A 19365-nucleotide genomic window follows, 5' to 3' on the forward strand; every position below is an offset into this window, starting at 1 on the left:
CCTGGTTCAGGTACTCTGCGCCCGTAATAGGCGCGGCTTTTCCTCCTTCTTTTGAGTTTCCGGCTTTTTGTGTGCCTGTTGCATGTCACTGTGCGTATAACGCTAGCCGCCTAGTGCTGAAAGCCTATTGAATGCATATTGAGCGTATCTTGCTGGCCGCCTATTGCTGACAACCTATTGCCTGCATATTGACTCTATACTGCTGACCGCTTGTTGCTGACCGCCTATTCACTGCATATTGAGCGTATACTGCTGCCCGCCTATTGCTGACGACCTATTGAATGTATATTGAGCATATATTGCTGGCCGCTTATTGCTGACAGCCTATTGAATGCATATTGAGCGTATATTGCTGGCCGCCTATTGCTGGCAGCCTATTGAATGCATATTGAGCGTATACTGCTGCCCGCCTAACCTATTGAATGTATATTGAGCGTATATTGCTGGCCGCTTATTGCTGACAGCCTATTGAATGCATATTGAGCGTATACTGCTGCCCGCCTAACCTATTGAATGTATATTTGAGCGTATATTGCTGGCCGCTTATTGCTGACAGCCTATTGAATGCATATTGAGCGTATACTGCTGCCCGCCTAACCTATTGAATGCATATTGAGCGTATACTGCTGCCCGCCTAACCTATTGAATGTATATTGAGCGTATATTGCTGGCCGCCTCTTGCTGACTACCTATTGAATGCATATTAAGCGTGTTTGGCTGCCCGCCTATGACTGGGAGCCTATTGCCCGCAAACTGTGCGTCTAGCGCTAACCACATGTTATTATTGCGCGCCTGTTGTATTAAGCGCCGCTTGCTGCCGCATACGCTTATTGTACGCCTGTTGTATTAAGTGCCTTTTGCTGCCGCTTAGGCTTATCGAGCGCCTGTTGTATTCAGCGCCGCTTGCTGCCGCTTTTTCTTATTGAACGCCTCTCGCTCGATGGAGCGGGACGCAGCGGAGTCTGCGGCGCCGGCGCCCCCTACCTCGGGCATTGCAGCCCTTGGCCTCTGCTCTGCATGCCAGCTTCGGGCCATGCGCAGTGATGACCCAGACTCGCTTTGTGTCCAATGTGAGGAGGCCGTGCGACCCTCGGGTCTGGACCAGCCACGGTTTGTGGACAGTTCCCTGGGGGCTACCCCAGAGTTAGGGGGCAGTCTCGACCAATCCGGAATCCCGGGGGAGCTTGTACCCTGGCGATTAGAGGCTGCTTCGATTTCCTGGGTGGATCTCTTTTTAAGGGAATTCATGCTTTTGTACAGATGCAAACGGCTGCCCAGCCTGGCCCGGCGGTTCCGGCCGTTCCTGTCATTCCTGCGGTGGCTGCGCCTGCGGTGCCTGCTGCGCCTGCTGCTGCGGTGGGGGTTCCTGCAGATCCGGTTCCTGGGCCTTCACGCCCGTATCGCGGGCAGGATTTCCCGCCGCTGGACAGTCCGGATCACTCAGACCAGGAGGTCTCACCGGACGAATCCGAGCTCCCGGACGAGGGGGACCTTCCTCCAGGGACTGAGCTATATAGAACCATGAGGCGGTTCTTCCCTAAGGAGGATCTCTCCGACCTGGTGTCTCGGTGCCTGGCGGAATTGGATATTACAGGTCCCAGTGCTTCGGTGCCCCCGGCGCAGAACCCCCTGCTGGAAGGTCTTCGTCCTACAGCCCGCCATTTTCCTTTCTTACATGCGGCTCAACAACTGATCGACTTAGAATGGGCGGCACCAGCGGCTGCCTTTAAAGGGGGTCGGGCGCTGAGGGGCATGTACCCATTAGCACCGGCTATACAGGAGCTGCTGGCGTGCCCTCAGGTGGACGCCTTGATTAGCGCTGTGGTCAAACGCACTACCATTCCCGTGGAAGGGGGGACAGCCCTCAGGGAGCCTCATGACCGGCGACTGGACGCCATTCTGCGACAGACCTTTGAGGTGGCAGCTTTATCTTTGCGGATCGCCACCTGCTGCACGGTGGTGACACGTGCCTGTTTGTCACAGGTTCGGAACAACGCTCCGGCGGCGGACATGCAACCCGCTCTTTCCTTTCTTACGGATGCGGCATCAGACTTGGTCCGCACAACAGCTAAAGGGATTTCATCCTCCGTGGCCGCCAGGAGGCAGCTCTGGATCCGCAAATGGTCGGCGGATGCGCCTTCCAAAACACGCCTCACTAGATTGCCCTTTAAAGGCTCCTTTCTCTTTGGTAGCGACCTTGACAAACTGGCCAGTGCATGGGGCACCTCTCCAGTGCCCAGATTGCCGGAAGATCGGTTCCGAAGGGGCCAGCGCGCCTTTCCAAGGCCCTCCAGGGGCAGGGGTTCACAGCGCTTTGTTCCTTACAGGGGTCGCTACCAGGCGCCACGTCCTCCGGCCAGGAATCAGTCCTTTCGGGCCAAGCAGCGTCGGAGGGGAGCAGGCCCGGGCTCGGGTCCCGGCCGCGCCTCCCAATGAGGATACGCCGACTCATCTGGGGGACGTAGCCATAGGGGGCAGGTTAGCCCTCTTCTACCCCAGGTGGGTCGAGATTACGTCGGACCAGTGGGTCCTCGCTGTGATCCGGGAGGGATATTACCTGGATTTTCATAGTCTCCCCCCGGACAAGTTTGTGGAATCGTCCTGTCCCACGCACAAGAAGGCGGCATTGGAAGCTATGCTGGCGAGGCTCCTGTCCTTGAAAGCCATCATCCCAGTACCTGCCTGGGAAGTGAATTCTGGTCATTATTCCATCTATTTCATAGTACCCAAGAAAGGGGGTACCTTTCGGCCTGTCCTGGACCTCAAGTCCGTCAATCAACTCTTACGCGTCCCGCGGTTTCGCATGGAAACTCTGCGCTCCGTCAAGGCCGCAGTCCAACCAGGGGAATTCCTCACGGCAGTGGACCTGTCAGAGGCATACCTGCATATCCCCATCCATCCGGATCAGCAGCGCTACCTACGCTTCAAGGTCCTAGGCAGCCACTTCCAGTTTCGGGCTCTGCCCTTCGGGTTGGCAACGTCGCCACGGACATTCACCAAGGTGGTGGTAGTGGTAGCGGCTGCACTCAGACGGGAAGGGATTCTAGTCCATCCCTACCTCGACGACTGGCTGATCAGGGCGAAGTCACGAGAGGAGAGTTTGCGGACTACCGACAGAGTGATCGCCCTTCTGGAAAGCTTGGGCTGGGTGATCAACCTCAGCAAGAGCTGTCTACAGCCTTCCCAGTCCATAGAGTATCTGGGAGTACAGTTCGACACCCGGGCGAACACTGTCAGTCTTACGACCAAGAGACAGTTGAAGCTTCGACATCGTCTCCAGTATCTGATGGGAGCCAGTCGGCCCATGGCTTGGGATTACATGCAGGTCCTGGGTCTCATGGCATCCACCCTGGAAGTGGTGCCCTGGGCGCGGGCCCATATGAGACCTCTACAGCATTCCCTGCTCTCCCGCTGGAGCCCCCGTCGACGGGACTATTCCACGCACCTTCCTCTACCGGCCAGGGTTCGGACCCAGCTGCGGTGGTGGTTGCAGTCCAACCACCTGAGCAGGGGGTCAAAGATGTCCTCGCCCACGTGGACCTTACTCACCACGGATGCCAGCCTGAGCGGCTGGGGAGCACATTGCGAAGAGCTCACCGCGCAAGGGCGATGGAACAGAGAGGCGTCAACGTGAACATCAATCGCCTGGAGGCCTGGGCTGTCCGCTTGGCATGCCTTCGATTCGCTCACAGACTACGGCACAGAGCGGTCAGAGTGATGTCCGACAACGCCACCACAGTGGCCTACATCAACCGGCAGGGTGGAACCAGAAGCCGACAAGTATCTCTGGAGATCGCCCTGCTGATGGTGTGGGCAGAGGCGAATCTGCAAGACATCTCCGCCGTCCACATTGCCGGGAAGGACAATACCACAGCAGACTTCCTCAGCAGAGAAAGCCTGAATCCAGGAGAGTGGCAGCTGTCCCCCACAGCTTTCCAGATGATTGTCGATCATTGGGGGATTCCGGCCATGGATTTACTGGCGGACAAATCCAATGCTCAAGTGCCCGGATACTTCAGCCGCAGGCGCGACCCGTTCTCGTCCGGCATCGATGCCCTGGTCCAGCCATGGCCCCCAGGGACTCTACTGTATGCCTTTCCTCCGTGGCCTCTGCTGGGCGCTGTCGTCTGCAAGATTCAGAGACACCGGGGCCTAGTTCTTCTGGTGGCACCAGACTGGCCACGAAGACCCTGGTACGCGGACATGAGAAGGCTACTGGCAGGGGAGCCCCTTCCCCTGCCTCCTCTCCGGGACCTTCTACATCAAGGTCTCATTCTTCACGAGGATCCGGCTCAATTCTCTTTTACGGTATGGCCCTTGAGAGGGCTCGATTGAAGAAGAAGGGTTACTCGGAGCCCGTGATTGATACCCTCCTCCGGGCTCGCAAGTTTTCCACATCCCTCACATACATCCGGATCTGGAGGGTATTTGAAGCATGGTGCGACACTCATGCCACCAATCCACATGCAACCACAATCCCTATTGTGTTGGATTTCCTGCAGGATGGGCTTCAGAAGGGTCTGTCCCTCAGCTCCATCAAGGTTCAGGTGACTGCGTTGTCTTGCTATGGTCCCAGGAGGGATGGCAAGACCATCGCTAGGCACCAGGATGTTTCTCGATTCCTGCAGGGAGTCAAGCATATTCGTCCGCCACTGAAGTGGCCTGTGCCTTTGTGGAACCTCAACCTTGTTTTGGATTTCCTCGCGGGATCCACCTTCAGGCCCCTTCGGGGCCTGTCTCTTCGATCTCTAACCTTGAAGATGGTATTCTTGCTGGCGGTGTGTTCAGCACGCCGCATCTCCGAATTACAGGCACTGTCCTGCCGTGATCCCTTTCTTAAGATCACTCCAGAGGCTATCCACCTTCGTACGGTTCCCTCTTTTTTGCCTAAGGTGGTTTCACAGTTTCATCTTAATCAAACCATATCCTTGCCTACCACGGCGGGTTTGCAGAAATCTGAAGAAAGTCGTTTATTACGCCATCTCAACATCGGCAGAATGCTGCCCAGGTATCTGGCACTTACACAAGACCTACGAAAGACGGACCATCTGTTCGTCCTGTACAGTGGGAAGAAGCAAGGTGAAGCGGCCTCGCGGCCCACCATCGCCCGCTGGATTAAAGAAGTCGTTCGAGCCGCCTACGTGGAGGCTGGGAAGGCTCCGCCTCTACAGGTCAAGGCTCATTCTACCAGAGCCCAAGCGGCATCTTGGGCTGAATCAAGGATGCTGTCTCCAGCAGACATCTGTAAAGCAGCGACGTGGTCCTCCCTTCATACCTTTTCCAGGTTCTACCGTCTGGACGTCCAGGCCAGGGAGGACTCAGCTTTTGCGAGGGCGGTTTTGCATGGTCCTCAGGCAGCCTCCCGCCCAGGTGGGAGGTAAAGCTTTTGTACATCCCATTCGTACTGAGTCCATCTGGCTACACGCCAGGAAATGTTTAGATTACTTACCTGGTAATCTTCTTTTCCTTAGTGTAGACAGATGGACTCAGCATCCCACCCCGCTGCCTGTGTGCATGCGTTTCACCGGTTCCAGGTAAGCCATGCCTTTGTTTACATGAGAGCGTGCACTTTACCAAGTGTCAACGCTTTCCGGTTGGGAATGCTGGCGGTCTCCAGCCACTGTCAATCGGTCAGGGGAATCCTGTTTTCACTTTTCACTGAGCGTCAGTACACACATCCATAACAGCTTTTGCAAGGAAGATTACTGAGTCGCTGTGCTTCCTGTGGGGCTATATACGCCCCCATACTGACGTCAGATCCGTCTCCAACTGCTAGCACGCGGATACTATCCCATTCGTACTGAGTCCATCTGTCTACACTAAGGAAAAGAAGATTACCAGGTAAGTAATCTAAACATTCATCGGATACATCAAGTGAATATCAAATTTTCAAAAAACACAATCATTAAAAACTACCATTCATACACACATCCATACTACTTAAAAAAAATCTGACTATTTTGCACTCCCTTTTTTTATAACACAATTTCCCCACAAATTGATGCTTCTTTTTATACTCCCTTTATACTCCCAACATGTTTCGCCACTCAATAGGCTTCTTCAGGGGGGCATAATGTGAATCATTACTAACACCAATCTTCAACAATCTTCTCCAACAATTCATCCAAATGTATCCTTTCTATAAAAGTAATATTGCAGTAACAATTATTAATCATAATTTTACAACATTTATCAGATTACTCTTTTAATTAAAAAAAAAAATCAAATATTCTATCACTGCTATACAAACCTCTCTCTTAAATTCCTCTTAATTCTTCCACTCCGAGGATAAGCAAAAGTTCTCCACAATTTCACCTTTGTTTTCTAGAAAACAATCACAAGAAAACACAGAGATGCCCCTACTTCTTCAGCGTTCAATTCCACCCGTCCTCACAACAAACTGTAAAGTACTGAAAACAAGACTGAAAAAACTTACCGCCAAAGTGCTGTACTCCCAATCTTTCAACGGGTCCACCCCACAATTTTACTTTCGTTTCTTACTTCCTTTCTAAAAGACCACAAGTAACATTACAGCCAATTCTTAAAAGTTAATTTTAACTCCTATCCAAAAAGAACACAATTCAGGGAAACCTACCACCAAAATGAGCACAAAGACACTCCCAACTTCTGAGCGTTCCTACATCCCGTCTCACAGCTGTTTCTAAGAGGAAGAATTGTTTAAAGGGCTCCCTATTGCATCTTATAAATCAGGCCACAGCCAATCAAAAAGCTCCATTTTCTGAACGTTCTTAAGTTCACTCAGCTGTTTCTAAAAGGCAGAGTCATTTAAAGGGCTCTCCATTACACTTTATAAAATCAAGCTACAGCTAATCAAAAAAAAAACCCAACTCATTTCCTCAACGTTCTCACATTCTCTCAGCTGTTTCTCAAAAAACAAAGTTCTTTAAAGGCTCTTCACTATACCTTATAAATAAAGCTACAGCCCATCAAAAAAGGCTACAATTCAGAGACAAGCTGCCCAATCCACCCGATTATTCAAACCCATGGGTATTAACGTTTTTAAAGAAAAATTCCATCTTTGTTCTGCACGTAACATTTTGTTCACATCCCCACCCCTTCTACTTGTAACAGTTTGGAGTACAAAAAACATCAGGTCCTCAATCAAGTGTTCTTGCTCATGCCAATGGGGCCACCAAAGGGGTGTCTCAACATTATTTTGAATCTGGCTGCAATGTTCCATTATCCTTGTTTTCACCTTTCTGGTTGTCTTTCCTACATAAAATAAACCACATGGACATTTTATGGCATAAACCACTGATGCCGGTTGACAGGTGGTCACTGATCTCAAAACAAATTTCCGTCCTGTAGCCTGACACACAAAATCCTTGATTGTCAATGAAAACCTACTTACCCCACGTTTATTACATGGGCTATGACCACCAAAAGCTTGATCCAAAATATCACCCGGCATCAAATCTGAATGTACTAGCATATCTCTGAGATTTCTAGATCTACGAAAAGAAAACATTGGTGGGTCTTTCAAACCAGATAAACCACTCATCAAATGCCAATGTTGCTTCAGAACTTGCATAAGATCCCCCACTCTACTGGAAAAAGGTAACACACATAGCAGAGAGGGATTCAGTCTTCTTCCTTGAAGTCATTAGCAAATCACAATTTATATACTTAGCTCTTCTGTATGCTTGTCTCACTTCAGTTGTTTCACAAATTATCCCTTGTCAGACCAGGAGAATATATGGACTTAGTATAAGTGACCGATGATTAAATCAGTCCTTGTGCCTTAAAGGCTTCACCTATAAGCCATCGCACAAAGAGACACCGTATGATGGTCACTTTATACTTCCATCAAGAGTCTTATATTTCAGCAGAATAATTTTTTGTCTCACAATACGTGCAGGGTAATCCCTTGCATTGAAATGTTCCCGTAGATCACCAGCATGTTTTTTTATAGATGGCCACATCTGAACAAATTCTTCTCACTCTAAAATTGACTTAGAGGAATATTTTCTCATATGTGTCTGGGGTGAAAACTAGTAAAGTGTAACAAACTGTTTCTATCTGTGGCCTTATGGTATAATTCAGTTTTAAAAATCCCATTTTCTCTACAAATTTTCTTATCCAAAAAGGAAACAGAATTTAATTGGATATCACAAGTAAACTTCAAATTCACATCACACTGATTCAAGTAAACAAAACATTCTTCAAATTGCTCCCAAGATCCAGACCAAAAGATGAGAATATCAATATAATGGCACCACAGCCTGGCATATCTATACATCAACGAGGGGTACACATTTCTCTTCAAAAGCTGTGACATATAGACATGCCAGGTCTGGGCATGTCTATATGTCACCCATTGCCGTCCCATGAGTTTGTTGAAAAAACTCATTTTTAAACAAAAAATAATTTTGGGTCAAAGCAATGGTAGCCAATTCCACCAAAAAATGTGGGAACCCTCCAGAATTGAGCTAATGCCTGATACGATCGGTCTTCCAGGTGGTGAAATCAGAGATTTATGTACCTTTTGGGAGTACATAAACAGGAAGACGTGGGCAGTGTTGAACTAAAAAAGCTGCCTCCTTCACAGTAATCCAACCAACACTTAAAGCTTCCGTCACCAGGGTAGATATTCGTACTCCCAAAGGGTAGGATCTTCAGATAGTTTACAATAAAACCTCTCATCGGTAAGCTGTCGACAAACTTCCTGCTCATATTTACTTCGATCTAAAAGCACAATCGCACCCCCCCTCCCCCTTATCAGCGGGCTTAAACACCAAATCCCTCTGCTGTTTAAGATTTTCTAAAGCTTGATGCTCTTCCTTTGTCAGATTCCAAAATGGAAATTTTTGTTCTGCCTCCTTACTTTGTAAATCTCTTTCTACACCCTCCTCAAAAGCCACCGTAAGAGGGTGAATCTGACCCAGGGGCATCCACAAAGAGGGTTTTTTTTCACAACTGAACTTTAATCAGTAGTCATACTGTTCCCTTGAAAAAATATTTTCAAACGCATCAGGCGAAAAAACGTTTGTAAAGCCAAACTAATCTCAAAGGGATCATAATATGGAGTAGGTACAAACGACAACCCTCGATTTAACACCCGTTTCTCTACAGAAGTTAAAGAATATGATGACAAATTTATAACTAAATCAGACTTATCAATCTTTGCGGATTCCGATCTCGTAAGTGTACTGGGCTGCGGTTTTCATTGAAACAACCCCCTCTTCCACCCCGACGCTTTACCCCATACCTGGTCTTTAGGGCTTGTTCTAAAAAAGATATATGGTTCCCTTCCTCTCCCGAAGAATCGCTAGATGATGAATCAAAATTAGTTGTTTTCTTAGATTTCAGATCTAGTAGAACAGCGGTTCTCAACCGGTGGGTCGTGACAAATCAGTGTGTCACCACACTTCCTAGTCCTCCACTGACCCAGCTGCTCCCCCTACCCAAACGAAATAGGTCCTCCGCCCGGGCTTAAAATGCTGATAGCCCGGGTGGAACGTGGCAGGACAGCTGGAGTCAACGGCACCGGCATGCTTTCTTCTTCCCGCACCACGGATGAGGAAGTGGTGAGCAGCAGGTGCGTGCGCAGGAAGAAGAGACCATGCTAGTGCGCTCAGCATCGGCCCGAAGAAAAGGAGAGGCGCGGTCTGAAGAATGTGCAGCGCGGTTCGGAGTAAAACGAGGAACAACATCAACCCTCACGGCCGATGGGACTCCCCTCACGGAGAAAGCTGAAAATGAAGGAGGTTACTGCTGTCTTTAGGGTTGAGAGGAGGCTGCTGCTGCTGCTAGTTCGGGGGAGGGGGGAGAGTGAGTGAATGAGCAAGCATGTGTGTTTGAGATCCTGTGTGTGTGTGTGAGATGACTGAGAGCCTGTATATGTGAAAGAGTATGTGTGTGATTGAGATCCTTTGTGTATGTATGATTAAGAGCCTGTGTGTATAAGTAAAAGAGAGACCATGTATGTCTGTGTGTGATTGAGAGCTGGTTTAGGTGAGGGAGCATGTATGTGATTGAGAGCATGTGTGTAAATGAGAGAGCGCACGTGTGTAAGCATGTGAATGAGTCTGTCTGAGAGAGAGACATGTATGTGTGCAATTGAAAGCCTGTATGTGTAAGCTTGAAAAGACAGACAGCATGTGTGTAAATGTGCGATTAAAAGCCTATATAAGAGAGAGAGAAAAGGCATGTGTATATGTGAGCGATTTGAGAGCCAGTGTGAGAGAGGAGAAAGTTGCAAGCAAACCATCCCTACTCCTGCTAATTCAAAACCATCTCAGGGCATCTGGATATCAAATGTTCCCAGGTTTGCAGAGCAAAAACGTTTTTGTATCCTTACTATTTTTCATTACTGGGTCTTTCTGTCTGCTATTTTGAAATATTTTATTGGTATCTATAAATTTTTTATGAGTTTTTTAAATTATTGGATATTCCATTCATCCGCTATTTTTAAATCTGTTCTTTTTGTTAGTATAGTTTTAATGCTACTGATTTTATATTTCTTGATTTGTTTTATTAGGACTGGTGATGTTTGTTTTTTTTCCTTTGTTGCACTGCATACAAAGACTCTGGCTTGTTGCGGTTTCCAATTCAGTTTTTTCTGCATGCTTCTAGTTATGTGTTTTGGTCTCTTAATTCTTTGTTAGGTGAGGGTCAGCACATGTGATTCAGGTGAGGTTTTCTGCTGGCTCTATAGCAGCCTTGGCTAAGACTGCTATAGAGCCTGCTTAAGGCCTGGTGTAATTTTCAGTGTTGCCTTTTCTTAGGTAAGGTGGTTACTGTTTAAGTGCTGGAAATTGGTGCTGTTTTGGTGTGGGCTGTTTACTATTTATGCAATTTCTGTTCAAACAGAATATGTATCTTTCCCTTGTGTCATTCTTAACAATAAAATAATACCGGGCCTTTATTTATTTTTTATTTCCGCCATGAATTGTAATGAGCAGTGTGTCACACATGTGAGCATGGTCTGTCAGGTGTATCATGCTGGGAAAAAGGTTGAGAACCACTGTAGTAGAGTATATGCCATACTGTTCAGGGAAGAGACGACTGGGTCTCTGCCTCAGGGTCCCAGTGGCTGCATTTGCATTACCATTTGCCTTAATTGTGAAGCTGCAGAAATGTGTAGGAAAAACCCTTCTCTTCTGCTGTTTTTGCTAGTTTAACGGTAAACTTATTTGTATGAAACTATTGCATGAAGCCTTCCAGCATCATATTGAGTTCTTGAAATATTAGATTGGATAGCTAAGGCAGTAAAGCTGGGTAAGGTTTGTCTCTAACGTTCCCATCTTGTTGCAGTGCTCTGGCTGGCAGCAGTATAGCAGGTGATGAGGGCACCTCTAAGAAGATTGCAGATCAGATGGATAACATCATGGACATGCGGGAATATGATGTTCCGTACCATGTGCGCCTTTCCATAGACCTGAAGATTCATGTGGTGAGTGAGAGGATCAAACTTCTGTACCAGTATTAGCGTGAATTAAATAAATATCCAGGTAAATACCATTGAGTAGGATGAATTGCACGAGAATCCAATCCCTTTCCAAAAGAGCATAAGCTAAGTTTGATCATCTGCAGTACTTCTGTTGTTTTCTATTTTTTAATCTTTGGTATTAGTCTTTATTTTTGCATATTTCTCTTATTTTACCTCCGTGTTAGTCTATTCTCCTAAGGAAAATAAGGCTTATGATGAGATGACTGTGTGTGTGTAATTGTGTATAGGAGATTTAGAATAAAAAGTCTTGTACAGCTTGACAATTCATAAATTTTAATAAACTGTCTTGTCTTTACCAAGAATTCAGTGCAATGTTAAACTCATTTTTTTTTCAAAAAGAAATACTATCAAAGCTTAAATGAAAATTCTAAGCAGCATCCCAGGTGGTTCTGCTGAGCTGGGCTCAGACTGGTTCTACCTCTAGGATGCTGGCAAGATTTCCCTGTTAGAGGCAGGTGGGATATAAAGTTTCTCAAACTAGCAATAGTGTTTATTGATGGCCAGTGTAAATGTATGTTTGAGACTTGATTATTGGAGTATACAATGGGGGGAAAAGGCTTAAGAACATAAGAAATTGCCATGCTGGGTCAGACCAAGGGTCCATCAAGCCCAACATCCTGTTTCCAACAGAGGCCAAACCAGGCCACAAGAACCTGGCAATTACCCAAACACTAAGAAGATCCCATGCTAATAATGCAATTAATAGCAGTGGCTATTCCCTAAGGGGCGGATTTTAAAAGGAGCGTGAATAGCCTACTTTTGTTTGCGCTCCAGGCGCAAACAAAAGTAAGCTGGATTTTAGTAGATACGCTCGGAGCCGCGCGTATCTACTAAAACCTGGATCGGCGTGCGCAAGGCTATGGATTTTGTATAGCCGGCGCGCGCCGAGCCGTGCAGCCTACCCCCATTCCCTCCAAGGCTGCTCCGAAATCGGAGCGGCCTCGGAGGGAACTTTCCTTTGCCCTCCCCTCACCTTCCCCTACCTAACCCACCTGCCCGGCCCTGTCTAAACCCCTCCCTTACCTTTGTCGGGGGATTTACGCCTCCCAGAGGGAGGCGTAAATCCCCGCGCGTCAGCGGGCCTCCTGCGCGCAGGGACGCGACCTGGGGGCGGGTCCGGAGGGCGCGGCCATGCCCCCGGGCCGGCCTGGGCTGTAGCCACGCCCCCGGGCCCGCCCCCGGAACGCTCCCGACACGCCCCGAAAATGCAGCGCGGTTCGGGCCCGCCCCCGACACGCCCCCCGACACGCCCCCTCCGAAAACCCCGGGACTTACGCGAGTCCCGGGGCTCTGCGCGCACCGGTAGGCCTATGTAAAATAGGCTTACCGGCGCGCAGGACCCTGCTCGCGTAAATCCGCCCGGTTTTGGGCGGATTTACGCGAGCAGGGCTCTGAAAATCCGCCCCTAAGTCAACTTGATTAATAGCCGTTAATGGATTTCTCCTCCCAAGAACTTATCCAAACCTTTTTTGAACCCAGCTACACTAACTGCACTAACCACATCCTCTGGCAACAAATTCCAGAGCTTTATTGTGCGTTGAGAGAAAAAGAACTTTCTCCAATTAGTCTTAAATGTGCTACTTGCTAACTTCATGGAATGCCCCCTAGTCCTTCTATTATTCGAAAGTGTAAATAACCGATTCACATCTACTCGCTTGTTATCAAAATTACAGGTGTGCCCAGTGGCATTGTTTATCTTCTTTTTTGTTCGAGGCAGTCTGTAGCTAGGGATTCCCACCTTGTGAGATCTGCCACATTGCTTGTCCTGGGAGAAAGAATTGCATACCTGTAACAGGTGTTCTCCAAGTCCTTACAGAACCCGCCCGTCTCCCCTGGGAGTTGGTTCAGATATATATGTTAAGGTAACAAGACTGAAGGGGCCCCCATATGGTATGTTGGCATGCATGGGCATTCTCAGGCACAGTCACATTTTAGAAACTTGGACATAAAAGTTTTGTGCCGGGTTCAATCAGATGAGATCACCTCATGTGTGAGGACTGACATATTGCATTTTTGTTTTGTCTGTTTTGCCAGAGTATACAATAACTCTAAATCTTGGCTAATGTATGAGAGGGCCAATTTTGTGTGTGTTTGTTTTTTTTTTAAAGTCTTGATTCAACCTTCTGTAAGCTCTGGGTGGCCAAAGTCTGTGATGAGAATCTTGCTCTCTGTGCAATAAGCTTATGATTTCTTGCCTATTGTGGTAAGAAACTGCAATATTTTCGTGGTTTGGTCTAATACCATCTTTTTTTTTTTTTTTAATGGGTTAATGGTCACTTTGGCAGCCATTTTTATGTCTTTCTCTCCTCCGATTCTTCACGTGTTAGAGGTGGAAGCAGGTCGTGAGTGCTGGTGCTAGCAAAGCCTGCACCTGTGATGCTTAGTAGAGAGAAAGTAAAGTGATTAAAATATCTGTGTAAATGCTAATGTGGTAATAGATTTAAATATCTGGGCTGTGTGTGTGCTGCTAGCTACTTGCTTGTGTCAAGAGGGAAAATCCATGAATATTTAGGAGTAGTGCACACTTATATGTTCTAGTGTGCCTGAGTTGTCTTCCAGTTTTGTAAAAATACTGGTTAATACTCTGTAAAAATATCCAAAATGTTGATAAACAAAAAAATTGGAAAACCAATTAAGTCCAGATTTTCCCTCTCACTGTGCCTGTTCCCCTTACCTTATCTTTAAGACTCCTTGCCAATTTTTTCTTTCACAAGCTTGTGTCTATCTAAAGCCAAACTCTTTAGGCTCTTATGTAGAAAGCTGAAATCCAGAACCTCCTGGGTAGCATTCTCTGAAATGCTCCCTGTTCCATGCGCAGGTTCCCAGAGGCAGGCAGAGCTCCAGAATCTCAATGCGTGGATGAGACGATGGTGCAGGGAAGAGGGATTCAGTTTTGTAAGGAACTGGGGAACCTTTTGGGGAAGGGGGGGGGGGAGTCTTTTCCGAAGGGATGGGCTCCACCTTAACCAGGATGAAACCAGACTGCTGGCACTAACCTTTAAAAAGGAGAGAGAGCAGCTTTTAAACTAGAAAAAAGGGGAAAGCAGACAGTCACTCAGCAGCGCATGGTTCGGAGGGAGGTATCTTCAAAGGATACTGACGCATTAGACTTTCGGATAGTAGAAAGACTAGGGGGCACTCCATGAAGTTAGCATGGGGCACATTTAAAACTAATCGGAGAAAGTTCTTTTTCACTCAACGCACAATTAAACTCTGGAATTTGCCAGAGGATGTGGTTAGTGCAGTTAGTATAGCTGTGTTTAAAAAAGGATTGGATAAGTTCTTGGAGGAGAAGTCCATTACCTGCTATTAAGTTCACCTAGAGAATAGCCACTGCCATTAGCAATGGTAACATGGAATAGACTTAGTTTTTGGGTACTTGCCAGGTTCTTGTGGCCTGGATTGGCCACTGTTGGAAGCAGGATGCTGGGCTTGATGGACCCTTGGTCTGACCCAGAATGGCATGTTCTTATGTTCTTAACAATGAAGTTCCAATAATAAGAAAAGCAGTCCAGGTGCCTGTAATTATAAGCTCAGCTGAGCTAAAAGATTCCAATTTATCCCTATCAATTAAAAAGCAGAATGAAAATACAAACAAAAAACAAACTTTGAAAATGTTTGTATGCTAATGCCAGAAGTCTAAGAAGTAAGATGGGAGAATTAGAATGTATAGCAGTGAATGATGACATAGACTTACTTGGCATCTCAGAGACATGGTGGAAAGAGGATAACCAATGGAATAGTGCTATACCTGGATACAAATTATATGGCAATGACAGAGAGGAGCACCCGGGAGGAGGTGTGGTGCTTTATGTCCGGGATGGCATAGAGTCCAACAGGATAAACATCCTGCATGAGACTAAATACAAAATTGAATCTTTATGGGTAGAAATCCCTTGTGTGTCGGGGAAGACTTTAGTGATAGGAGTATACTACCGTCCACCTGGTCAAAATGGTCAGACACATGATGAAATAAGAGAAATCGGGGAAGCTAACCAACTTAGTAGTGCAATAATAATGGGAGATTTCAATTACCCCAATATAGACTGGGTAAACGTAACATCAGGACATGCTAGAGACATAAAGTTCCTAGATGTCATAAATTGGTTCAGGAACCAACGAGAGAGGAAGCTATTTTTAAATTTAATTCTTAGGAACGCAGGATTTGGTGAGAGAGGTGGTAAGAGAGTGGTGGGGCCACTTGGCAATAGTGATCATAACATGATCAAATTTGAATAACTGGAAGGGAGACAATAAGTAAATCTGCAGCTCTAACACTAAACTTTCAAAAGGGAAACTTTGATAAAATGAGGAAAATAGAAAAAAACTGAAAGGTGCAGCTGCAAAGGTTAAGTGTTCAACAGGCTTGGACAAGGATTAAAAATACAATCCTAGATGCGCAGTCCATGCATTAAGAAAGGTGGAAGGAAGGCAAAACTTACCGGCATGGATAAAGGTGAAGTCCAAAAAAATCCTTCAAAAATTGGAAAAAGGATCCATCTGAAGAAAATAGGATAAAGCATAAGCATTGTCAGGTTAAGTGTAAAACATTGATAAGACAGGCAAAGAGAATTTGAAATGAAGTTGGCCTTAGAGGCAAAAACTCATAATAAAAATTTTTTTTAAATATATCCGAAGTAAGAAACCTGTGAGGGAGTCTGTTGGACCGTTAGATGATCGAGGGGTAAAAGGGGCTCTTAGGGAAGATAAGGCCATTGCAGAAAGATTAAATTAATTCTTTGCTTCCATGTTTACTAATAAGGATTTTGGGGAGATACCAGTTCCGGAGATGGTTTTCAAGGGTGATGAGCCAGATGAACTGAACCAAATCACTGTGAACCTGGAAGATGTAGTAGGCCATATTGACAAACTAAAGAGTAGCAAATCACCTGGACCAGATGGTATGCATCCTAGGGTTCTGAAGGAACTCAAAAATGAAATTTCTCATCTATTAGTTAAAATTTGTAACCTATCATTAACATCCATTGTACCTCAAGACTGGAGAGTGGCCAATGTAACCCCAAGGGCTCCAGGGGCGATCTGGGAAACTGTAGACCAGTGAACCTGACTTCAGTGCCAGGAAAAATAGTGGAAACTATTCTAAAGATCAAAATCATAGAGCATATAGAAAGACATGATTTAATGGAACACAGCCAACATGGATTTACCCAAGGGATGTCTTGCCTAACAAATCTGCTTCATTTTTTTGAAGGGGTTAATAAACATGGCTAAAGGTGAACAGTAGATATAGTGTATTTGGATTTTCAGAAGGCATTTGACAAAGTTCCTCATGAGAGGCTTCTAAGAAAACTAAAAAGTCATGGGATAGGAGGCGATGTCCTTTCGTAGATTGCAAACTGGGTAAAAGACAGGAAACAGAGAGTAGGATTAAATGGTCAATTTTCTCAGTGGAAAAGGGTAAACAGTGGAGTGTCTCAGGGATCTGTACTTGGACTGGTGCTTTTCAATATATATATATATAAATCAACCTAATAAATGAAGGTTGACCGACGTGCCGCAAATGCGCAGTAGAGAGCAGCTCTACTGCGCATGTGCACGTCTGTCTTAGCGTCAGGAAAAAAAAACATGGGGGTGGCAGCGGGCGGTAGCGGTAGCGGCGGCGGCCAGTAGGGAGGGAGGAGAGAGAGGGAGGGAGGGAGGGACTGAGTGAGGGGGAGGGACTGGGGAGGGACTGAGTGGGAGGGAGGGACTGGGGAGGGACTGAGTGAGAGGGAGGGAGGGGAGGGAGGGACTGAGTGAGAGGGAGGGAGGAGTGGGTGAGTGTGTGGGAGGGAGGGGGGTGGGGAAGAGTGAGGGGAGAGGGAGAATGAGGGAGAGGTGAGAGACAGGGATGTGAGTAAGTGGAAGGGTAAGAAGTTGTGGAGCAGAGAAAAAGGGAGTGGAGGAGGGCTGAGGGGGAGGGGATGGGATTGAGAGAGGGTGGGGAGTGACTGAGGGAAGGGAGAGAGGTGGGAGTGACTGAGGGAAGTGGAGGGAGGTGAGAGTGAGGGGAAGAAGGCAGTGGGAGACAGAGGGTGAGTAAGACTGAGTGGAGGAAAGGGGAGGAGTGAACGAGGGGAAGGGGGAGAGAGGGAGAAAAAGTGTAGAAGGGTGCTGTGTTAGAAAATGGACTGAAAACAAAATGTAGCACGGGCTTAACGGCTTGTATATTTATAAATGATCTGAAAGGAATGCGACGAGGGAGGTTATCAAATTTGCGGATGATACAAAATTATTCAGAGTAGTTAAATCACAAGCAGATTGTGATACATTACAGGAGGTCCTTGCAAATACTGGAAGATTGGGCATCCAAATGGCAGATGAAATTTAATGTGGACAAGTGCAAGTTCCTGTACATACCCAGATCAGTCCAGACAGTGGGTTGAGCCTCCTTTCCAGCAGGTGGAGACAGACTAAAACTTGAAGGATGCCCTATATCAGGACAGAGCCTATCCTTTACCCCTTCAGTATTCGTTTGTCTCCAGCAGGTGCAGCATCTCCTCTTCGGTTCTCTGCTGTAGGCTAGTCAGCCTCTTCTTCTTTCTTTTTCGGCTCAAGCAAGTAGTTCTTTTGATTCCTGCTAGTTTTAGAAACAAAGGAAAAAATCTATGAAGGAAATTTTGCCGCCTTTTAGTGTTTTTACTGTTTTGTGTGGGAGACATCAGTCTCCCAGCTCTTGCCCGGCTCAGGGGGGCTTTGCCCCTTTTGCAGGAGGGGGTTCCCTGCATAGTCCTGAGTCCATGGACGCTTCCAGGTGTGGGGATCGACGCTCTCCGGGCTTCGTTCCCCCTCTGGCTGCCGAGAGGGTTTTTTAACCCGCTGCTGCGCTCAGTAAAAAAAAAAAAAAAGGAGTTTAAAAGTTTCAAACTTTCAATAAGTTGCAGGTGCTCACCTACCTCTAACTTATTTGCAGCAGTTGACCAGCTTTTTTATTTTTTTCTGGTCAGAGTAGGGCTAGAACCAGCAGGCAGCAGGTTTCCCGCCTGCTCTCTCCTGCTGTGCAGGCTGTCAATCAAGCTTTTTTTTTTCAGCTTTTTTTTCTTCAGCCGCGGCTTAGCTATGTCCCGGCTGGCAGCCTGCCTTTCTTGTGGACTGCCCTCTTCGCGTTTTTCGCGGCAGGGCCTCTGCACTGCTTGCCTGCCGGGTGGGGAAGTCCCTCCTCGGCAGGACAAGCAAATTTAGCCCCGGGCTCCACTCCTTCCGGCATGGCTTGGCCTTTCCCGGGTCGGCAGAGCCCGGGAACGGTCGCCATCTTGGATTTTTCATCTGGGCAGATTTCAGTGCTCCCTGGGACTGGGGGGGGCCAGATTTTTTTGATTTGGCCCCTGTGGGTGCCCAGGAGGGGGGTCCTGACCTTCCCTCGCCCCCCTCCCCCCAAATCCAGGGTACCTTTTCAGCGGATTTCGTCCTCCTCATGCACAAATCTTATCTAGCTAGCCTGCATGAGCTGGACGAAAGCCCCCCCCCCCCCCCCGCCAAAAATCCCTCGTTCAGCGCCGTTGACCACTGGACCGGCCGCGGAGCCCCAGGGACCAGATTCAGCGGATGCCCCCCCCCTCGAGGGGGATGACCCTAGAGCCCTCCGTCTTTTTCGTAAGGAGGAATTAGAGCCCCTCCTCCCTTTTGTTTTGCAGGAGCTGGGTCTGGAGAGTCCCTCCGTGGATAATCTCATGGCCTCGCTCCCTAAGGATATGAACCCGGTTCTGGGAGGGCTCCAGCCTCGGCCTTTTCCTTCCACCCCATGCTTAAGCTCCTTATCCTGCGGGAATGGGAGGCTCCTGAGGGTGCGCTTCGGGTGGGGCGTGCGATGGATAAGCTCTATCCCTTCCCGGAGGAGGGCTTGGAGCTGTTGCGATATCCATCCGTGGATTCTTATGTTTCTGCAGTGGCCA

The 19365-nt window shown here is 47.5% G+C and overlaps 1 protein-coding gene across 4 annotated transcripts in view; it reads left to right on the forward strand.

The window, feature by feature from the left end:
* The window catches only part of POLE (DNA polymerase epsilon, catalytic subunit), a 379412-nt gene that overhangs the window by 43612 nt on the left and 316435 nt on the right, over positions 1-19365 (forward strand). For all 4 annotated transcript variants that reach the window (XM_029570995.1, XM_029570997.1, XM_029570993.1 and 1 more), the window contains exon 7: positions 11278-11416. In XM_029570995.1, coding sequence (XP_029426855.1) covers positions 11278-11416 — 139 coding nt within the window. The remainder of the gene's footprint in view (positions 1-11277; positions 11417-19365) is intronic.

The sequence above is a fragment of the Rhinatrema bivittatum genome, chromosome 11 (assembly GCF_901001135.1).
Source record: "Rhinatrema bivittatum chromosome 11, aRhiBiv1.1, whole genome shotgun sequence".
Taxonomy (NCBI): Eukaryota; Metazoa; Chordata; class Amphibia; order Gymnophiona; family Rhinatrematidae; genus Rhinatrema; species Rhinatrema bivittatum.